Genomic DNA, 19,546 nt, shown 5'->3' with positions numbered 1-19,546 from the left:
AGTGGATTCTATGATGGTGAGCTGCCCAGGCCCTGATGCAGCAAAGCTGCCCCAAACCATAATATTTCCACCACCATGCTTTACAGTTGGTATCAGGTTCTTGTGGTCAAATGCCGTCTTTGGTTTTCGCCAAACATGTCTTCTGGTACTGTGGCCAAATAGCTCTACCTTTGACTCATCTGTCCAGAGCACATTGTTCCAGAAGTGCTGGTCTTTGCCTCGGTGTTCATTGGCAAACTTTAGTCTTGCCCTGATGTTCTTTCTGGACAGCAAAGGTTTCCTCCTGGCACACCTCCCATGTAGATCAAATTTGTGCAGCCTCTTTCTAATGGTAGACTCGTGCACTTTGACATTAACAGTGGCAAGAGCTACCTGTAGGTTCCGTGATGACATTCTGGGGTTCTTAGAGACTTCTTTCAGCATCTTGCGGTCTGCTCTCAGGCTGAACTTGCTGGCGCGGCCTGGCCTGAACAAGTTGGCAGTTGTTTGGAATCTTCTCCACTTGTAGATGATCTTCCGGACAGTCGAATAATTGATTTCAAATTGTTTGGAGATCTTTTTAAATCCCTTCCCAGACTCGTAGGCATCTATAACCTTCTTTCTGAAGGCCTCAGAGAGCTCTTTTGATCTAGGCATGGTGACGCCGCACACTTCAACAACAAAGAGCAAACCAAACGAAATGTCTGAGGTTTAAATAAGACAGGTTCCTCCAAGATCCTCTCTAACTATGTTCTAATCATTTGCACCTGAGCTGGTGCGCACCTGATTCAAATTTTAGGTATTTGAAGTAGTGATAAATGTAGGGGTGTACTTACTTTTTCCACATGTGAAATTTGCATTTATGTTGATTTAAATTATACAATGGACTACAAAATGTGAATGTTTCATGATATTTGTTATATTATATCACCTTTATCTGTCAATATTGTTGAAATGAAGATCAAATAGCTGTATGTTGAAATATGTTGAAAAAGTCAAAACTTTACATAGGGTGTACTTACTTTTTCATGTGACTGTATGGTACTCCGTTTGCCAACCTCGGAAGGATGAACAGGCTGAGTCAACCCCACCTGGCGTTAATTCAATGGAATTCAAACTCAGGACCTTTGGATCCCAAGCCCGCCGCCCTAACAATTCGGCCAACACCAGGTGATATATTTTCAATGATCGGAATGATCTGATCGGATATGGAATGACATAGAAAAGATAGGATTGTAAAGTTATAGCATGGACAGTGGACGCGTAGGAGACATCTCGATGTATTAAAGTGTGGAAAATGTAGCTTAAGATTGTTTATGTTAATTCACATGAGGGGTGAAGCTGTGTTAACTATGGATTAAATTTAGTTTTCCCCAGTACATGATATGCCCTCTGTGGCCTTTCCCTATGTTTTAAATCTACAACCAGGCCAGCCATGCAAAGCCTCCATGAAACCGCAACAACTGTCCACTGCATTCCGACATAGCCCGAACATTGCCGATCGCACCGAGTCCCACCTACAAAAGAGCAGCGCCGGCAGGCCACGCCCCCAAAGTTCATGATTGGTCGAGCAGACACGGGGTGATTTGAAAGTGCTTTGTGATTGGTCGGGGTGACATCCGAAAAAGAAGCTTCGAGAAAAAGCTCGGGGGAGTTGGTGAGAAACCTTGTCCTTGGTGTGCGCCTGTAAGGAGAACTGTTTGAGCTTTTTAGTGCGGTTTTACAAGTCAAAGTGAAGAGGTTTTGGCAGCTGCGGTGCTCTTCGGGGAAGCTGGGGGTCGCATTGTGCTCGCTGGCCAGGAATTGAGAGGGCGACGTTTTTGGCTGACGCTTCACGGCTCAGTGCGCTCGTGTGACTGACCACTGCCATTTTGGGGTGCTTCGACGCGCAGTCCTTTCATTGACCAACCTCACAAGTTTGGATGACCACCAACCTCCAGAAAGCCATTTGGGACCAGAGCTGAGTGTCGGCTAAGGAAATTTTATTTTATTATCTGTCCCCTTGTCTGTTTTTGAGTCAGCATAGTCCCTCTAAGTAGGGTCCCTCTAAGTAGGATTAATTATCCCTCAACATTTATTTTGTTTTGCTTTATTTTGTTATTAAATCGTTTGATTATCGATTTATTGTGGTGTTTGCATGTTTTTTGGGTTCGGGAATAAACCCGTGTGTTTTGTCAGGTAAAAGCTTCGTTTCCTTCCATCCGCACGTGACAAACTGACTGCCAATTTCAGCAACACGCCATGGAGTTAAAGATCAAGTCGTCTGTCTGTCTGTCACCGGTGATCTTAATCACCGGTGACACGACAATACTAATAATTAGCAATAACAAGCATTCTGAGTATTGCGCTGCAATACATGTGCCCTACCGGCAGTCGGTCATCCAGAAAACTGTTGGGGAAATTACCAAGGGTTATTTATCCACAGGTTCCGAATCGTCCCCAATCGCTAATTACCTCAGGATGGGCTCACCTGTGATTCGCACTCGGGACTTCGATTTGTACACCTTGTAGACAGGTCAGCAGAAGCACAAGAAAAGAAGTTGTTGATAAAGAACCTTTCGAGTTGCTAAATATCAGTAATTTATTATATTTTCCAGTTCACGATCAATGATCGATGTGTATATATATATATATATATATATATGTTGCTCGGCTTGGCTCCGCCCCTCCGGAAAACGCGCGCTGTGTCGCGCTATTGACGTTCGCGAGACGAGGGTGAGAGCGCGCGGTGCGGCTTGAGGAGAACTCTCGAATAAACAAGAGATATCCATTTTTTAAAATATTTTCTTTTAATTAACGATATCTGCCAAACCACGTGCCCTATTGGAAATTCCAAAAGGACCTTTTAGTAGATTGACACGCTGAACAGATCTGTGAAGTTTCCCCCTCGGTTGGATAAAAAATGACTGAGGAGCTCGGTTTTAAAGGTTCATCCTTAAAAACGTCATAACTCTGAAACCATGTCACGCATGACATCATGCTCGCTGACTTTTTTGTTCGTCATGGTATGCGATTCTGCCTGCAAAGTTTGGCCTCGATCTGTTCAGCCTTTGCAGAAAAAAGGGGTTTTCGTGTTTTCACGAAAAACAATATGGCGGCCGAACCACGTGACCTGTGACATCATAATTACCATTAAAATATTATATTGTACAGACCGAGTCCCTCCTGTGGTGAAAATGTGATCTCAATCGGTCCAATTATTGCAGAGAAAATCATTTTGAAAGGAAATTAAAACTTAAAATGGCACCGAGTTAAGGAGCATCAGAATTATCAGAATTCCCAAAGTTCAAAGTGCCATAACTTTGTCAAAAATGATCGAAACGTCGTGAAGTTTGAACTCGATCTGTAATCATGAGGAAACCATGTGCCAAGTTTGAAATCATTTGCGTTAAGCGTTTAGAAAAAAAAGTCCGGAAAACTGTTCTTTGCGTGACGGACTGACAGACGGAGGGACGGCGTGCAAACCTATAGTCCCCTCCGGTGTACACTGGTAGGGGACTAATAATAACGAAAATAATGTGACCCCCTGCTGCTCGTGCAGGGAACGGGTGTACTGGTGATAATTAAATTTGTGTTGTTGACAACAAATCACTTCAAACTCAACATATGATCTTTACAATACAAATTACTATATCGCTGCCAGGGAAAAAAACTCAGGGAGTGTATAAGCACAAGACTTGATAAAGGCGTGAAGGGAAATTATCTGATTTTATCTGGGGACTTTTTTTTTTCCAAACATTGCCCTCAACTTTCCTCTGGATGAAAGAGGAAGCCATGAAACGTTTGGTTGTACTGGTTCCTGCAGGGTACAAATGCACAAACAAACATAAAAAAAATTAACTTCCTTCCTAATATATCATATGGGTGTGGGGGCAATAAAGCCCAGAATAAGAATCAATATAAGAATCAAATCTAATCTAATCAATAAGAATGAAAACACAGCAACAATGAGCCCGGCAGTAATGCTTACATTTAGTGAAAACCTTCTCATGCCTATCCTAAAACTAATCCGAAAGACACCGACTGGCACAGTTAGACGCAGGACATGAGATGGGGAAGAGAAAGAAGATGAGGATGTGGAGGAGGGTGGCCTTTCCTCTTTTGAGGTGGTGGAGGATGGAGTGAGGCAATCTGGACTGGAGAGGAAGCATGCTCGTCAGTGCGCTCCCCAAACCAGCACAGCTTGAAGTATGGCTCCAATCTTCGAGGCCACAACGTGATTCGAACTGGCACCTGCTGCAGCTCCGATGCAGGTGACTTGCCTCTCTAGATCCGATCCTCCAACTGCTGATGAACATCGACTGCAGCTCTCGTCTCAAATTCCAATCTGCAAAGCACGTCTGACTGATCTCCAACTCGTGACATACCTCTGACAGCTCTACCTCTTATACTCAAGACTTTTTTGAATGGTCCCCATCGGCAACTCATGATGTGTCTCTGACTGGTTTCAAACTCCAACTAGAGGTGCATGTCCAGTGAACAGATTTTTATTGGCTTGATGTGTGATGCCACACCACTGCTTGATTAGCCTCAGTGGTCAGGGAAATGGAGAGGAAATGGAAAAGTACATCTGATAAAGAAAATATCGAGGGCTGGAACGAATACGAGGGACTGTCTACATTCCACACAATTATTCCTGATGGCTAATTGTGGTTATTTTGAGATTGCGAATGGAAACATTAATTAGCAGATAACTGTCTAAATAACGAATCCATTGATCTCTCCCCCCTTAAATAATTTCCATCACAATATATAAAATTTTAAAATAGTGCAGCACAACAACTCACTCACGAGCTCTCCCAATGCTACTTGAAGCAAACTTCTGAAGTGCAATTTGCCATGCAAACTGCTTGCTCTCCTTCCCTCTCCCACTCAACCCAACTACCAAATATTCCCACTCCATCTCCCCAAAAAAATGTAATGGAAAAAGCACAGCCTTGAGTAGGAATGCAACTGAATCAATTCAACAATACCATGAAATCTCCACAAAGTGATTCACAAAACAATAAGCGACAAAATATATTTGAAGAGTGCAAAACTCTCATCACCTTTTTGATCCAAAGCGTCCAATGCTTCAGGTTCAACCTTTATAATGTGAAGATCTGCAAACACATCTTATTAGAGACTAATAATAACGTTTGTGTGCAGCCAAAATCCAAAGCTGTAAAAGCAGACATTCATTACTATATTAAACAATTCCCTCTTCCTTCTCCAATTGTATTTTGATGTTGCACACAAATTCAAGGCTTGTGAAAGAGCGAGGGCGTAACAGAACAAAAGAACCAGTAGAAGGAGGGGCGGACACGCCAATGGCAGCGCTGAATCAAAAAATAGAGGAAAACGTGGACAAACAGGAACGGCACTCGGTAGAGCACACAGTCTCACCTCGTGCGATCATTCTGAGCAAAAATACCATCATGAACTGAACACTCTATTATTATGGCCCAGATATCCATATGCACACCAGATTATGTCACCTGCATTGCTATCATCCATTGTTTTATTGATTAATTATTAGGATATTTCTCGACCATTTTTGAGCACATTTCGGCAAAATTGCATTTGTAAAGATGCATACGAAAACAAAATTAAAACTATTCTCCCAATGGCTCATCGATCATATGTATGAAGTTTCGCTTCGATCTGTCCCGCAAAAGAACAGATCTGGCTACAGGATGAAGTCATTCAGGTTCAAAAGATCGGGCGCCAGTCTGTGATGTAACGCGAAGCCTTGACCGTCTGTCTCGCAAGACAGAGATGTCTGAGGAAGGCTGAACAGGAACTGCAGGAAGCACTGATGATCGTGTCATTCTTGTATGTCGGAGATGAGTCGCCAACCTCTTCATCCAGGTGACCAACCGTCACCGCCCAGCATGCAATTCTGCACAGTGGCGAATCATCATTTTCTGCATCAGATCAACCAAACAAACTGTTGCCAGTGCAGCTACCGCTACTGCAGCCAGGGCAGGCAATAGATATCACTGAATACAACCCACTCCTCAATACTGAATCACTGAATGAATCACTGAATACAACCCACTCCTACAACCCACTCCTCAATTAATCATGAATGACAATACATCACCCAATGAGAATGTGAAGAAGACGCATCAAACTACGTGTTTTGATGGAGTCTGATCAAACCTGGGACCCATGAGATGGCTACAGGGATGTCAACAGGTGGACATGCCCTGGCATATTCATCCACTACAACTGCTCCATTCCAACCTTCAAATTTTAATCCCAACATGTTAACATGTCCTCAGGCACCGCACCTGCCACCTTTGACTTCACCACACGGGCATCCAGCTTATCCATCCACGACGCCTGCCACATCCAACATCATAGACTTGCTAAGAGCTTAATACTGTGCGGTACCGAATAAGAGTTTGCCTTATTTTCAGAGTGGCAGAGAAAGTGATTTTGCCCTTCTCAAGCTGTAATTGGATACCCTAATGAGTAATCACACATACGAGCCCTGCAGGACAAGTATGGACAGCCGAGGCAACTCGTACAGAGTGAAAGTGGCACTATCATGAACATGGCAGCAGTGAGGACTGGAGATGCAGAGGCCTTTGAAGACTTTCCCCTTGCAGTGCACTCCCTTGTGGGTATGTTGCAATCTCTCAAGGGTGAACATGGATTTCAATGACGATGTGGCTCACATGTAGACGGGCTAATTAGCAAATGGCCACAAAGTTATCGTGATGGATTTGTCGAGCACTGCATTATCTTAGGACTCTTGAATGTAGATTATAATCAGACCTACACTTTTCACCATCTGGCAGGTTAACTGCTGGGGAAGTTCCGAGCTATACGTATAGCGAACCAAGCTGCTGTCTTCCACAAATGTGAGGGCCAGGGATCAGAGAGAAAGGAACAGTGTTCTTCATCTTTCAAGGAGAAACAATCACACATGTATGTGTTTTACAACTCCGACTCGCCAATGGCTGGCGCAAGGACACAGCCGTCAAGTAATGTTTCTTCAACAACGAAGCACAACCCTCATTATCCTCACGTTAACACCAGTGACCATTACCTCGGTTCATGTGCAGAATTCTGGAAGCTTTTCAGAGACCACATCAAGTGGATGAGGGAAATAGACTGTTGCTGGAGGTGCAGACAGACACACATAGCTGATCGCTGTGTATTGAGGAAGCCGTGCATTACTTGCAAAGAGTTGCATCTAACTATCCCACATGATGCAGCACAGAGATCCAGCAACACTGTCCTAATCCAAAAGACACAGACTGGCACAATTAGATGCAGGACATGAGATGGGGAAGAGAAAGAAGATGCGTATGTAGAGGAGGATGGCCTGCCCTCCTTTGAGGTGGTGGAGGATGGAGTGAGGCAATCTGGACTGGAGCGGAAGCATGCTCATCAGTGCGCTCCCCAAACCAGTACAGCTCGAATTCTGGCTCACAACCTGCAGTGTACGTTGACAAGGATCCATAGAGATGTATGCCATCTTTGATGATTCTGAAAGGACCATGCTTTTGAATTCAACAATGGAGCAGCTGAACTTAGTGGGTAAACCTGAAACATTACTGCTCAAGACAGTACAGGAGAATGCGGTGCAATGTACTGGTGCTTCTGTCAAGCTTGAAATATCATCGGTCGAGAACCCGAACCAAAGGTACGCGATAGATGCAGCATTCACTGCCACAATGCTGTGCTGATTAGTATTCTTACCCAGTGTAGTCGGGTCAAAATATGAAATAAATGGGCTGACCCCAAAAAAATTGCAAGAAAACGTTTTATGGTGTTTTCCTGTAGTATTTGGTCCAGAGAACAACATATCAAAAGTAGGCCGAAATTGGCTCATCAGAAAAGGTCCAAATTTGACGTCAAACAATATGGCCGTCATCAGACCAAAATGTTCAATAGATACGCATAAGCCTGGTGTTGGCTTAGCGGTTAGGGCGCTAGCTTGGGATCCTAGGATCCTGAGTTCGAATCCCGATCGATGGCTGAATTAACACCAGGGTGGTTGACTCAGCCTGTCATCCTTCCGAGTTCGGCAAATTGAGTACCAGCTTGCTGGGATGAATGATCACGGTGTGTACCCCGGTTTAGAATAGGTACATCGTATCCCTGCGCATCGTAAGAGGCAACTAATGGTTGGCGTCAGGAAGGGCATCCGGCCATAAAAACATTGCCTCAAACAGGGCCCCATGAGGTCATGGGGCCTGCAAGGCCAACCCCCACTCTGGCGGGGAAAAATGGCCTTAAACCGATCATTCATTCATTTCATATACACATATCTTTTGAAACAAGCCGTTCTAAACCACTTTTAAAGTAAAGATTAACCATAAAACTTATTACCTTGGACGTCTTGCAGTTGACAAGTGTCCCAATGATGTCATGACGTCATTCATTGCGTCAAGACGTCATAATGACGTCATGATGTAGCTTTCCATAATTTAAGGTTTTTGTGGCAAATTTTAGTGGAAGAATATTTTAGATGGTATTACTGACATTTTAGCCATTACATTTTATAAAGGGAACCCCAGTCATGCCAAAGAACAAAAGGTAGGTGAGTGCATTAACATGGTTTTTCCTGGTTAGGCAGCCAACCCACAAGTGTAGTGCTGCCATCTACAAACATCTCTTCTTCAGAATATTAAGACAAAATATTCCAATCAGATTCAGATTTTTCCAAATTTTACGTAATCAAAGTGTTTTATTGCAATACAGAAAATGACAAAATGTGTCTCAACTAATAAAGATTACACAGGTAAGAAAAAACAAACTTTTTAAAGGCAACTTTTTTTTCTATCAGACCATCCTACTGTTTAACTTCGTTAACACTGGTGGCCATGCATGCCATGAGCTTTCTTGAGACATGTGTATACATGTATAACTGTGTGTATAAGAGGCCATTGCCAGGTGAAGGATGACTAATACCCAGTAACAACTACAGTTAAAATGACTTGATATACATGTGTTGTTATTGATTGTACAGTACACATATAGAGAATCCCAGTCAAAACAAAGCTTATACTCTGTTTCAGGTCCTGAAAATGAATGTAAATCAAGAAACCTGGTCTTGTGCAATGGGGAGATAGCAGCAGGAAGTGAGGACAGCGTTGTAATTACTAAAAAAGGAGCTACCAGAATCAACAATGCAATCGCCGAGAGAGGTGACATCATCAACGTAGCTGACGGAACGAAGGTACACAAGACCTGTCGCTTGAATTACACAAACAAAAAAGACATTGAGAGATATATAAGAAAGCTAAATTAGATTCCACTCCAGCTGTAAAAAGAAGTGCACGTGTGTCTACAGGCCCTTTTGATAGCAAACAGACTGCTTATTCTGTGGGAGCAAAGTTGTGATTAACAAGACCAGTGCTGATTACGATGATTATCGCTTTGTTAGAACAAAGTTGTTGAGATGTTGATGTTGAGATGCGCCCCCAGCTTGGAGAAAGAACGTTGCCTTCCGAGCGCTGTGACCTCCCTGCATCTCTGGACCGGACCGAGTCGATTCTGCCTTGAGCCAAGAGTGCACCTTGAGCCATCAACTGCCTGCCTTTCCTTGCCATCAATCCCCGTGAATCTCGCGAGATCTTGGAGACGGCGGCAGGGATTTTCGAAGCTCCACACGGTCTCCACGTTTTTCGAAGTTAAGTCTGTTCACAATTGTATTTTGTCGAAACTGTATTTATCTTTCGGTGTGTGAAGTTATTGTGTGCAACTTTGGTTGTTTCTCGGTGTTTATCTTTCATAAATTGATCGTCTGTTTGCCGTGTCGTGAGCAAGGCCTTGTACAGTGTGCACTGTACAACCTTGAGGCTTTGTTTTTCTCTCAGTGGTCCGTCGTTTGTGATCCAATAACTTTCGTTCTCTGTATTCCCAGTCTTTTCACCCATAGCCTACTTCCTTGTGTAAATCTCAACTCAAAAAAAAAAAAAAAAAAAAAAAAAAAAAACATTTCCTTCTCTGTTCTCATTCGTTTATTCATTCTTATTCGTTCGTTCGTTCTTCGACCACGTGTTTCTCCCCCATTTCCCCAGATAGTTTTCACTCATTAACCTTCAATGTTTACACTTTCCCCTGAAGTTATGTATTCCGTCATATTTTATAACACCTTTTTCTTCTTCTTCTTTAAAAGGCTGCTTTCGACTTGCTCACCAAATCAATTCATCCCAAAAAAAATATCCATCTCCTATAGTGCCTTTTTTCTACATTCCCTAAACTCTCCTGCACTCCATCCTCCATCCAGCGTCCTGTGGAAGTGTAACTCAGCGTAACTTATTAATTGGCACTGGTAACTTATTAATTAACCTGGTAACAAAGCAAATACATTTTACATGCAAACTCTGTGAAGGACGAGTTTGTAAATGAGTTAGGAATGTGCACGAACATGATAATCTCTTGAAACACCTGGTCACAGCCCCAGGCTGGAGCACCCCCCTATTGTTTGATAAATGGAACTCACAACAGGGGGGGCTAGCTGGCGCCAGGAAGGCGACCAGTAACGTCAGCGGAGAAGAGATTACGAGTTCAGCGGACAGAGGATTAAGTCGAGTTGGTCCATATAAGCGGGAGCTGCGGCTGGAGTCGAGAGTACTTGCTGCGAGGAGCTCTGACGAACGGGACCATGGCGGAGGAACATCAGCCGAACGAAAAGGATACGGAAAAGAGTTAATCTCAGCCATTGAATAATGCGGTATTATTTGGTAATTGGATGAAGTGAATACAGTTTAATAAACTAGACCTTTTGTAACCCGTGTCCGGTCATTGGAGTCCTGTGAGTCATACACGAAATTCTCCCACAGTCCTTAAACGTATTTTTAACTCGAAGGTCACAAGAAACTCATTTTGCAATAAATGTTCGTTTCCCATAAATCGTACACTTTCAAAAATCCAATCTCACCCCTCCCCTCCAAATCTTCCCCATCACCCATCCCTTTCAAATCTCCCCCCTTGCACCCTCCCTCCTAAACTACCCCCTCACCCCTCCCCGCCAAGACGCCCCCTCGCCCCTCCCCTCCTAGACTCCTGCCTCACCCCTCCCCTCCAAATCTCCCCCATATCCCATCCCTTTCAAATCCCTCCCCTTGTCCCTTCCCTCCCAAACTCCCCCCTCACCCCTCCCCTTCAAATCTCCCCACCCTTATTGCTTCTCAATTTCCCCCCTCTCACTCCCCCTCCTCAAAGCGTCCTCCCCGCTTCTTCCCCCTTCAAACTCTCACCTCCATCTCCCCCAACCTTCTGCCTCGCTCTTCCCCCTCCTCAAATAACACCTCATTGTGGCTCACCCAATCACCATCAAACCTTTTGTCCGCCCCATCCTTCCCTTTCTCCGAGCTATTCTGAAATCTCTGACACACCTTCAACAGCTCTCCCTACCTCTTCCACCTCTTCCACATCTTACCCTACCCCTCCTCCCCCCTGTTCTGTATCTGATGCTCCCCCTTCCTCTTCATTAACGGTATGGACCTCAAACATCCGGGGCCTTCGTTCAAACTTAACTGATCTCTCCATACAGGTTGCTTCTGTCAAACCAGACGTGATCTGCTTAACAGAAACTTTCCTCCTTTATGATGTCTCTGATTCCATAGTATCTCTCCCGGGCTACTCCCTCCTCCGGTATGATAGACCTGAGCCTCGTCCTGGAGGCGGGGTTGCTATCTTTATCAAAAACTCTCTTCCTCACTCGCCCTGCACTGCACTCTCTCCACCTCACCCCCAGGAATACCTCTGGCTACGGCTTCCCCTTCGCTCCCACCTCTTGTTCATATGTGTGTTGTACCGTCCACCAAACAGTGATGACTCCATCTACATCTCGCTGTCTGATGATATGGACCAACTTCTATCTACTCATCCCAACTCTCTCTTCCTCATATGTGGTGATTTCAACTGTCATCATGCCAGTTGGCTGGGTGTGGGTACCTCTCTCACCAGCCATGGCTCCTCAGCAAAGGACTTCTGCGACTCACTGGGACTGACACAATCTGTCAATTTCCCGACCCGGATCTCAGTCAACGGAACATCTTCTCTTCTGGACTTGGTTATGACTAACTTCCCTGAAAATGTCTGCTGCTCTTCTTCTGCTCCGATCGGATCATCTGATCATGTCCTTGTTAAAGTGGACATCTCTCTGACCATCCTCAGGGAGCCTGCTCAGCGTCGACGAGTCTGGCATTTCACTCAGGCCAACTGGCACGGTCTTCAAGCAGCCATCAATCATCTGGACTGGTCTCCCATCTCTACCACCTCTGACATCAACTCATCCTGGGAATTCTTCCAAAGTAAATTGCTCTCTCTCATGCACAGATTTATCCCATCTCGTCTTCAGTTGTCATACCCTTCCTCCCGTCCATGGTACACGGAATCTTGTGGTGAGGCTGTTGCCCAGAAACAACTTGCCTTCGTCTCCTGGAAAGCAAATCCAACGGAAGGAAATCTCATTTCCTTTCACAAAGCCCGAAACAAGTGTGTGTCCACCCTCAGGAGAGCCAGGAAACAATATCTCTCCGTTCTCAAGACCGAACTCTCTTATCTGTCTCCCTCTTCCAAATCCTGGTGGCGTCTGGTCAAATCCGTTTCTGGTGTTTGTTCCCCCTCCATCCCCTCCCTTACCTCAAACGGCTACACAGCTGACTCCGCACGTGAAAAAGCTGAATGCCTCAACTCTGTGTTTGCCTCTAAATCTTGTGTCCCAAACCCATCCCTCTCTGTACCCACCATACCCAGTCGTACCCTGCTGCTTCTGGACTCCGTGTCCTTTCCTCCTGACAAGGTGGAAAAGTTTCTGTCAACCCTCGACTCTGATTCTGCAACTGGACCCGACGGCATCAGCCCACGGGTCCTAAAATCCTGCTCTGCTGCTCTATCTCACCCTCTCTCTGTTCTCTTCACCCTCTCTTTTGCTCAAGGTCAACTGCCATCTGCTTGGAAATCAGCCAACATCACCGCTTTGCACAAAAAAGGTGCAAAAACAGATCCTAGCAACTACAGACCAATCAGCCTTCTCCCAATTATCAGCAAAGTCATGGAATCCATCATTGCTTCTGATATGAAATCTTTCCTCTTCTCCAATGGCTTGATCTCTGATCATCAATTTGGTTTCAGACCAGGTCACTCTACTCTGGACATGCTGCTTCTGCTGTCTCAACAATGGATGGAGGTCCTCAATGCCAAACAGGAAATTAGAGCTGTCTCCCTCGACATATCACGTGCCTTCGACACGGTCTGGCACCCCGCTCTGCTCACCAAACTCTCCTCCTTTGGTATCCATGGAAATCTCCACGCATGGCTGGCGGACTTCCTCTCTAGTCGTCGTCAACGTGTGGCCCTGAATGGGTTTCTCTCATCTCCACCTTCCTGTTCAAGCTGGCGTTCCCCAAGGCAGTGTTCTGGGCCCCGTGCTTTTTCTGGTCTTCATCAATAATCTCTCCGACTCTCTGGAAAATCCTCTCTATATATTTGCTGATGACTCCACTCTCTGCCGCTCCATTGCTCTTCCTTCAGATTGGCAGTCTGCGGCCTCCTCACTCTCTGCAGACCTAGACAAAATCACAGACTGGTCAAACAAGTGGAACATGTCTTTCAATCCTGACAAATACCTCACTCTCACTATATCTCTCCGAAAAGATCGACTGGACAACCCTCCCATCTACTTTCTCAACAATCCTCTCCAAGAAGTTCTGTCGCTCAAGCTTTTGGGTCTCACTATCTGCCATGATATTTCTTGGGAAAACCACATTTCCAAGCTGGCCTCCAAAGCCAGTCGCCATCTGGGCATCCTCTGTCGTGCGAAGTCCTTCCTTGGCAAACTTGAGCTCCTCACCACATACAAGGCTTTCATCCGCAGCTCAATGGAATACTGTTCCCCCCTCTGGGCCGGTGCTCCTGCCTCACACCTAGCCCCGCTTCATGCTGTTGAAACCAAAGCTTTCAGAATCATTGGAATCTCCTGCGATGAAGCTAATTCCGAGGGCCTTTCACTCACTCACCGCAGGCAGGTTGGTGGTCTTTCTGTCTTCTACCGACTCCTCTCCGGCGTTGCCCCCCCACCCCCCCCCCCACCCCAGCTCTCTCTGTGCTCTGTCCCCTAAATATTTCTACAGGTCGCACAAGATCTGCCAGCAACCCGCTTATGGTTAAACTGCCAAAATCAAGGCTCTCTGTTCACCTTCACTCTTTCATTCCCCTTTTCTCCCACCTCTGGAACAAACTCCCCCACTCCCTTCAATCCTACTCCTCCCTCCAGGTCTTTAAAACAGCTGTTCACCACCATCTCTTATCTTCCCCCATCCAAAACCTTGATCTTTTCTACCCCCGCTAATTTTCACCCCAGATACACTTTTTTTAAATTCCAACTTCTTTCCTGGAAGTCCTTGCAGTGCCCATATGTTTTATTCCTCTCCCACCTCCCCCCAAGCCCTCTCCCTCCCACAGTTCTCTCGATGTCCTGCTCTCAGGTGTTGTGTTTGTGTCCTTCCCCCTCTCTCCCCATCTTGTCTACCGCTCCCCTTATTTTGTGTTTTGTGTGTCGGTTTGACTTTTTGTGTGATTAATGTTAGCTTTTTCACGATCCTCGATCTTGTATACAAAAAAAATAATAAAAATACTGGCTTCTGCGTGGTCGAGAGGCTAAAAGTCGTTGCCAACATCAATGCCGTGAGTGCCGAATGTGGCGCACCAACCCAGAGGTGCCAAGGATGGCTGATCCACCAACTGCTTGGTTACGGCGACACAAGTTTGCCTTCTACCCCACTGCAGTGGATTGCTTCGGTTCTTTCACCATAAAATTGGAAGAACAAATAAATTTTTCCGCTAATTTTCACCCCAGATACACTTTTTTAAAATTCCAACTTCTTTCCTGGAAGTCCTTGCAGTGCCCATATGTTTTATTCCTCTCCCACCTCCCCCCAAGCCCTCTCCCTCCCACAGTTCTCTCGATGTCCTGCTCTCAGGTGTTGTGTTTGTGTCCTTCCCCCTCTCTCCCCATCTTGTCTACCGCTCCCCTTATTTTGTGTTTTGTGTGTCGGTTTGACATTTTGTGTGATTAATGTTAGCTTTTTCACGATCCTCGATCTTGTATACAAAAAAATAAATAAAAATACTGGCTTCTGCGTGGTCGAGAGGCTAAAAGTCGTTGCCAACATCAATGCCGTGAGTGCCGAATGTGGCGCACCAACCCAGAGGTGCCAAGGATGGCTGATCCACCACCTGCTTGGTTACGGCGACACAAGTCTGCCTTCTACCCCACTGCAGTGGATTGCTTCGGTTCTTTCACCATAAAATTGGAAGAACAAAGAAACACTGGAGTATAATCTTCAAGTCCCTCACCTCACCACAGTGTATATCTGAATCTCCTGGATGGCCGTCGATGCTGATGCCTTCGTAATGTCCGTCCGTCGCTTCATTGCCTGCAGGGAGAAACCTCATGATATATTTTTGGGTGGAGGCACCAACTTCATAGGGGGAGATGCGGAACTTCGACAAATCTTCTCTGCCCTCAAACCTGTTCTCGCCCAATATCTCGCCGACCGGCAAGTCCGCTTTTCCTTAATCCCAACCAATGCACCACATTTTGGTGGAGTATGGGGGTGAGAAATCATGTCGGTGAAGAACAGCCTATTGGTTGTACATGGAACCCATAATGTGACGGAGCCTGTGTTGCGTACAGTCCACAATGAGGTCGAGAGCATCCTCCACTCCAAGCCTTTGGGTTATGTGTCGTGAGACATTGCTGATATTGTTCCTGTTATGCCCATTGTGCTACTGATGGGACACCATGATGCATCACTAATTTAAGTGGTATGTCCTGCCACGGAGCTCCTCGGCACCACCGCTGGGGTCACAGCAGATCCTTGCATATTCTTGCCAATCATTTTTGGTCCAACTTTATTAATTATTACCTCCCAAGTGTCCAGCTTTGTCAGAAGTGTCAGAATGAGAATGGAGTTGACCACGGACGATGTGGTGCTGATCGTCGATTCCCAGCTGCCTCGTGCCCAGTTGGTAAGGTCATGGAGACCTTTTTGGGCCTAGATGGCCGTGCTTCAACTGCCAGAGTTCAAGTTCGTGACAAGAACTGTTAAATTCGAGAACTTAAATTTCAAGAACACAAGAATTCGAAACTGACAAGAACTGACCCCTCGCTAAATTGATCCGGCTGTCAAAGTTTAAAGATAACGGATGAGGTGTGCATGGACTGAAAGACTTTCATCATTGCACAAATTTACTTCACAAATTTGGGGATGGCTGTTTGTAAGTCTTTGCTGCTTTATTTACATTCGTGAACGTTTTTGCTGCTGTGTTCAGAAATGTTTTCATACAATCTGTTGATGCCATGTCGTTGTAGTGCGAGACTGTGATTGTTACCTTTTTCTTATCATTTATTTACACCGGAAAGGGATCAGGGGGGCTTTCTGCTTCCTGCTTGAGCCTCGTGTGAGCGTCGTTGTTGCCGCCATCTTTGCCTTGTTTTGTTAAATCGTTGTGCAGAAAAAGAAGTTTGGTGTCTCGTCTGATCCAAACCGATTGATCCTGTTATTATTCCTTGATCTACAGTTCTCGATAACCCTCCATTCCAGAGCCGACTTTTCAGTTCAGCTACCTGTAACGTTCACCTGTTCTGTAGACATTACGAACAGTACATGATTCCCCAATCATGTTTTCCACAGAGAAGGTCGGTACACTGATTTACACCATAAAACATCACCTTGTGAGGTGAGGTACCTGATGAGGTCGATCCGAACACAAAGGTAGATTGTAATCTCATTGGTCCTTGAACGAAGGACGCGTCACGTTAACCCAACATTTTAACACGTGAGTAAAACAACAGGGTTTTTGAACTTGTTCTCTTACCTGAATAATCGGAAGGTACGTTTTGCAGTCCACAGGTATCGGGTTCACCTGCTGCAACCTCCATCTCTCTCGATGAGGATTTCGATCGAAAACCACCTGATAAAAAACCGCCGGACACGATCAACACATATTCGGGGTTTCGCGGAACCAGATTCGTCACGATCAAAAACGAAACAGGATTTTTCACTTTTTACCCACAATTCCTCGTCTGGTGTTCTGTTTACGTTAAAATGGATCGTTTAAGATGTTAGTGTGTTGACTTGGAGCACCTGTCGTGTGGTTGTAATAACACCAGATGGGTTGACTTAGTCTGTCGTCTTTCCGGGTTGGGTAAAATGAGTACCAGATTACAGGTAACAGGGGCACTGCATCAGCGGCACAGAAAATAAACCGCGCTTTCAGATAGCGATGCAACCAGCAGCGATTCAAGAAACAAGAACAATACCGAGAAAACGTTTCGCTTAAACTATTGACCTCAGAAATAACACCGCTGACACTCGGTGAAGGCATCTATTTATTATGTACGCAAATATGACAGAAATCTGCTGAAATACCGACAATGAGCTTACGTTCAGATAGAGGAGGGGCAAAACGAACGAGAGGCTTACGAGGTGAGGAGGGAAGGATCATCTGTAGTGTGAGTGAGAGAAATGAACGAGAGTGAAAAACGAACGAGGAGAGGCGAAACGAACTAGGAAGGGCGAAACGAACGAGGGGGACCGAAACGATCGAGGAGGGGCGAAACGATCGAAGCGGGGCGAAACGATCGAGGAGGGGCGAAACGATCGAAGCGGGGCGAAACGAACGAGGAGGGGCGAAACGAACGAGGGGGACCGAAACGATCGAGGAGGGGCGAAACGAACGAGGAGGGGCGAAACGAACGAGGAGGGGCGAAACGATCGAGGAGGGGCGAAACTATCGAGGAGGGGCGAAACTATCGAGGAGGGGCGAAACGAACGAGGAGGGGCGAAACGATCGAGGAGGGGCGAAACGAACGAGGAGGGGCGAAACGAACGAGGGGGACCGAAACGATCGAGGAGGGGTGAAACGATCGAAGCGGGGCGAAACGATCGAAGCGGGGCAAAACGATCGAGGAGGGGCAAAACTATCGAGGAGGGGTGAAATGAACGAGGAGGGGCGAAACGAATGCGGTGGGGCGAAACGAACGCGGAGGGGCGAAACGAACGCGGAGGGGCGACATGAACGCGGAGGGGCGAACGAACGCGGAGGGGCGAAACGATAGAGGAGGGGCGAAACGATCGAAGCGGGGCGAAACGATCGAAGCGGGGCGAAACTATCGAGGAGGGGCGAAACTATCGAGGAGGGGCGAAACTATCGAGGAGGGGCGAAACGAACGAGGAGGGGCGAAACGAACGAGGTGGGGCGAAACGAACGCGGAGGGGCGAAACGAACGCGGAGGGGCGAAACGAACGCGGAGGGGCGAAACGAACGCGGAGGGGCGAAACGATCGAGGAGGGGCGAAACGATCGAGGAGGGGCGAAACGATCGAGGAGGGGCAAAACGATTGAGGAGGGGCAAAACGATTGAGGTAGGGCCAAACGATCGAGGAGGGGCGAAACGATCGAGGAGGGGCGAAACGATCGAGGAGGGGCGAAACAACCGAGCAGGGGCGAAACGGACTAGGAGGGGCGAAACGATCGAGCAGGGGCGAAACGGACGAGGAGGGGTGAAATGTTCGAGGAAGGGCCAAACGATCGAGGAGGGGCGAAACGATCGAGGAGGGGCCAAACGATCGAGGAGGGGCGAAACGATCGAGGAGGGGCGAAACGATCGAGGAGGGGCGAAACAACCGAGCAGGGGCGAAACGGACTAGGAGGGGCGAAACGATCGAGCAGGGGCGAAACGGACGAGGAGGGGCGAAACGTTCGAGGAAGGGCCAAACGATCGAGGAGGGGCGAAATGATCGAGGAGGGGCGAAACGATCGAGGAGGGGTGAAATGATAGAGGAGGGGCGAAACGATAGAGGAGGGGCGAAACTATAGAGGAGGGGCGAAACGATCGAGGGGGGCTGAAACGATCGAGGAGGGGCGAAACGAACGAGGAGGGGCGGAACGATCGAGGAGGGCGGAACAATCGAGGAGGGCGGAACGGTCGAGGAGGGGCGAAACGATCGAGGCTGGGCGAAACGGACGAGGAGGGGCGAAACGATCGAGCAGGGGCGAAACGAACGAGGAGGGGCGAAACGATAGAGGAGGGGCGAAACGATAGAGGAGGGGCGAAACGATAGAGGAGGGGCGAAACGATCGAGGAGGGGCGAAAGGATCGAGGAGGGGCGAAAGGATCGAGGAGGGGCGAAACGATCGAGGAGGGGCGGAACGATCGAGGAGGGGCGAAACGGACGAGGAGGGGCAAAACGGACGAGGAGGGGCGAAACGGACGCGGAGGGGCGAAACTGACGCGGAGGAGCGAAACTAATGCGGAGGAGCGAAACTAACGCTGAGGGGCGAAACGAACGCGGAGGGGAGAAACGAACGCGGAGGGGCGAAACAATAGAGGAGGGGCGAAACGAACGAAGTGGGGCGAAATGATCGAAGCGGGGCGAAACGATCGAGGAGGGGCGAAACGATCGAGGAGGGGCGAAACTATCGAGGAGGGGCGAAACTATCGAGGAGGGGCGAAACGAACGAGGAGGGGCGAAACGAACGAGGTGGGGCAAAACGAACGCGGAGGGGCAAAACGAACGCGGAGGGGCGAAACGAACGCGGAGGGGCGA

General features: G+C 47.0%; 1 protein-coding gene across 1 annotated transcript in view; it reads right to left on the bottom strand.

The window, feature by feature from the left end:
- LOC137415075 (uncharacterized) overlaps positions 1 to 16,912 on the bottom strand; it is a 60,851-nt gene extending 43,939 nt beyond the window's left edge. Inside the window, exons 1-2 of the mRNA XM_078784043.1 lie at positions 16,813 to 16,912; positions 5,028 to 5,081 (exon numbers count right to left, since the gene is read on the bottom strand). Coding sequence (XP_078640169.1) covers positions 5,028 to 5,081; positions 16,813 to 16,876 — 118 coding nt within the window. The 5' untranslated portion in view covers positions 16,877 to 16,912. The remainder of the gene's footprint in view (positions 1 to 5,027; positions 5,082 to 16,812) is intronic.
- Between the last annotated feature and the right edge of the window lie 2,634 nt (positions 16,913 to 19,546).

This window comes from Myxine glutinosa, chromosome 1, assembly GCF_964187855.1.
Source record: "Myxine glutinosa chromosome 1, kmMyxGlut1.1, whole genome shotgun sequence".
Taxonomy (NCBI): domain Eukaryota; kingdom Metazoa; phylum Chordata; class Myxini; order Myxiniformes; family Myxinidae; genus Myxine; species Myxine glutinosa.
This window is presented reverse-complemented; position numbering and strand designations above follow the sequence as displayed.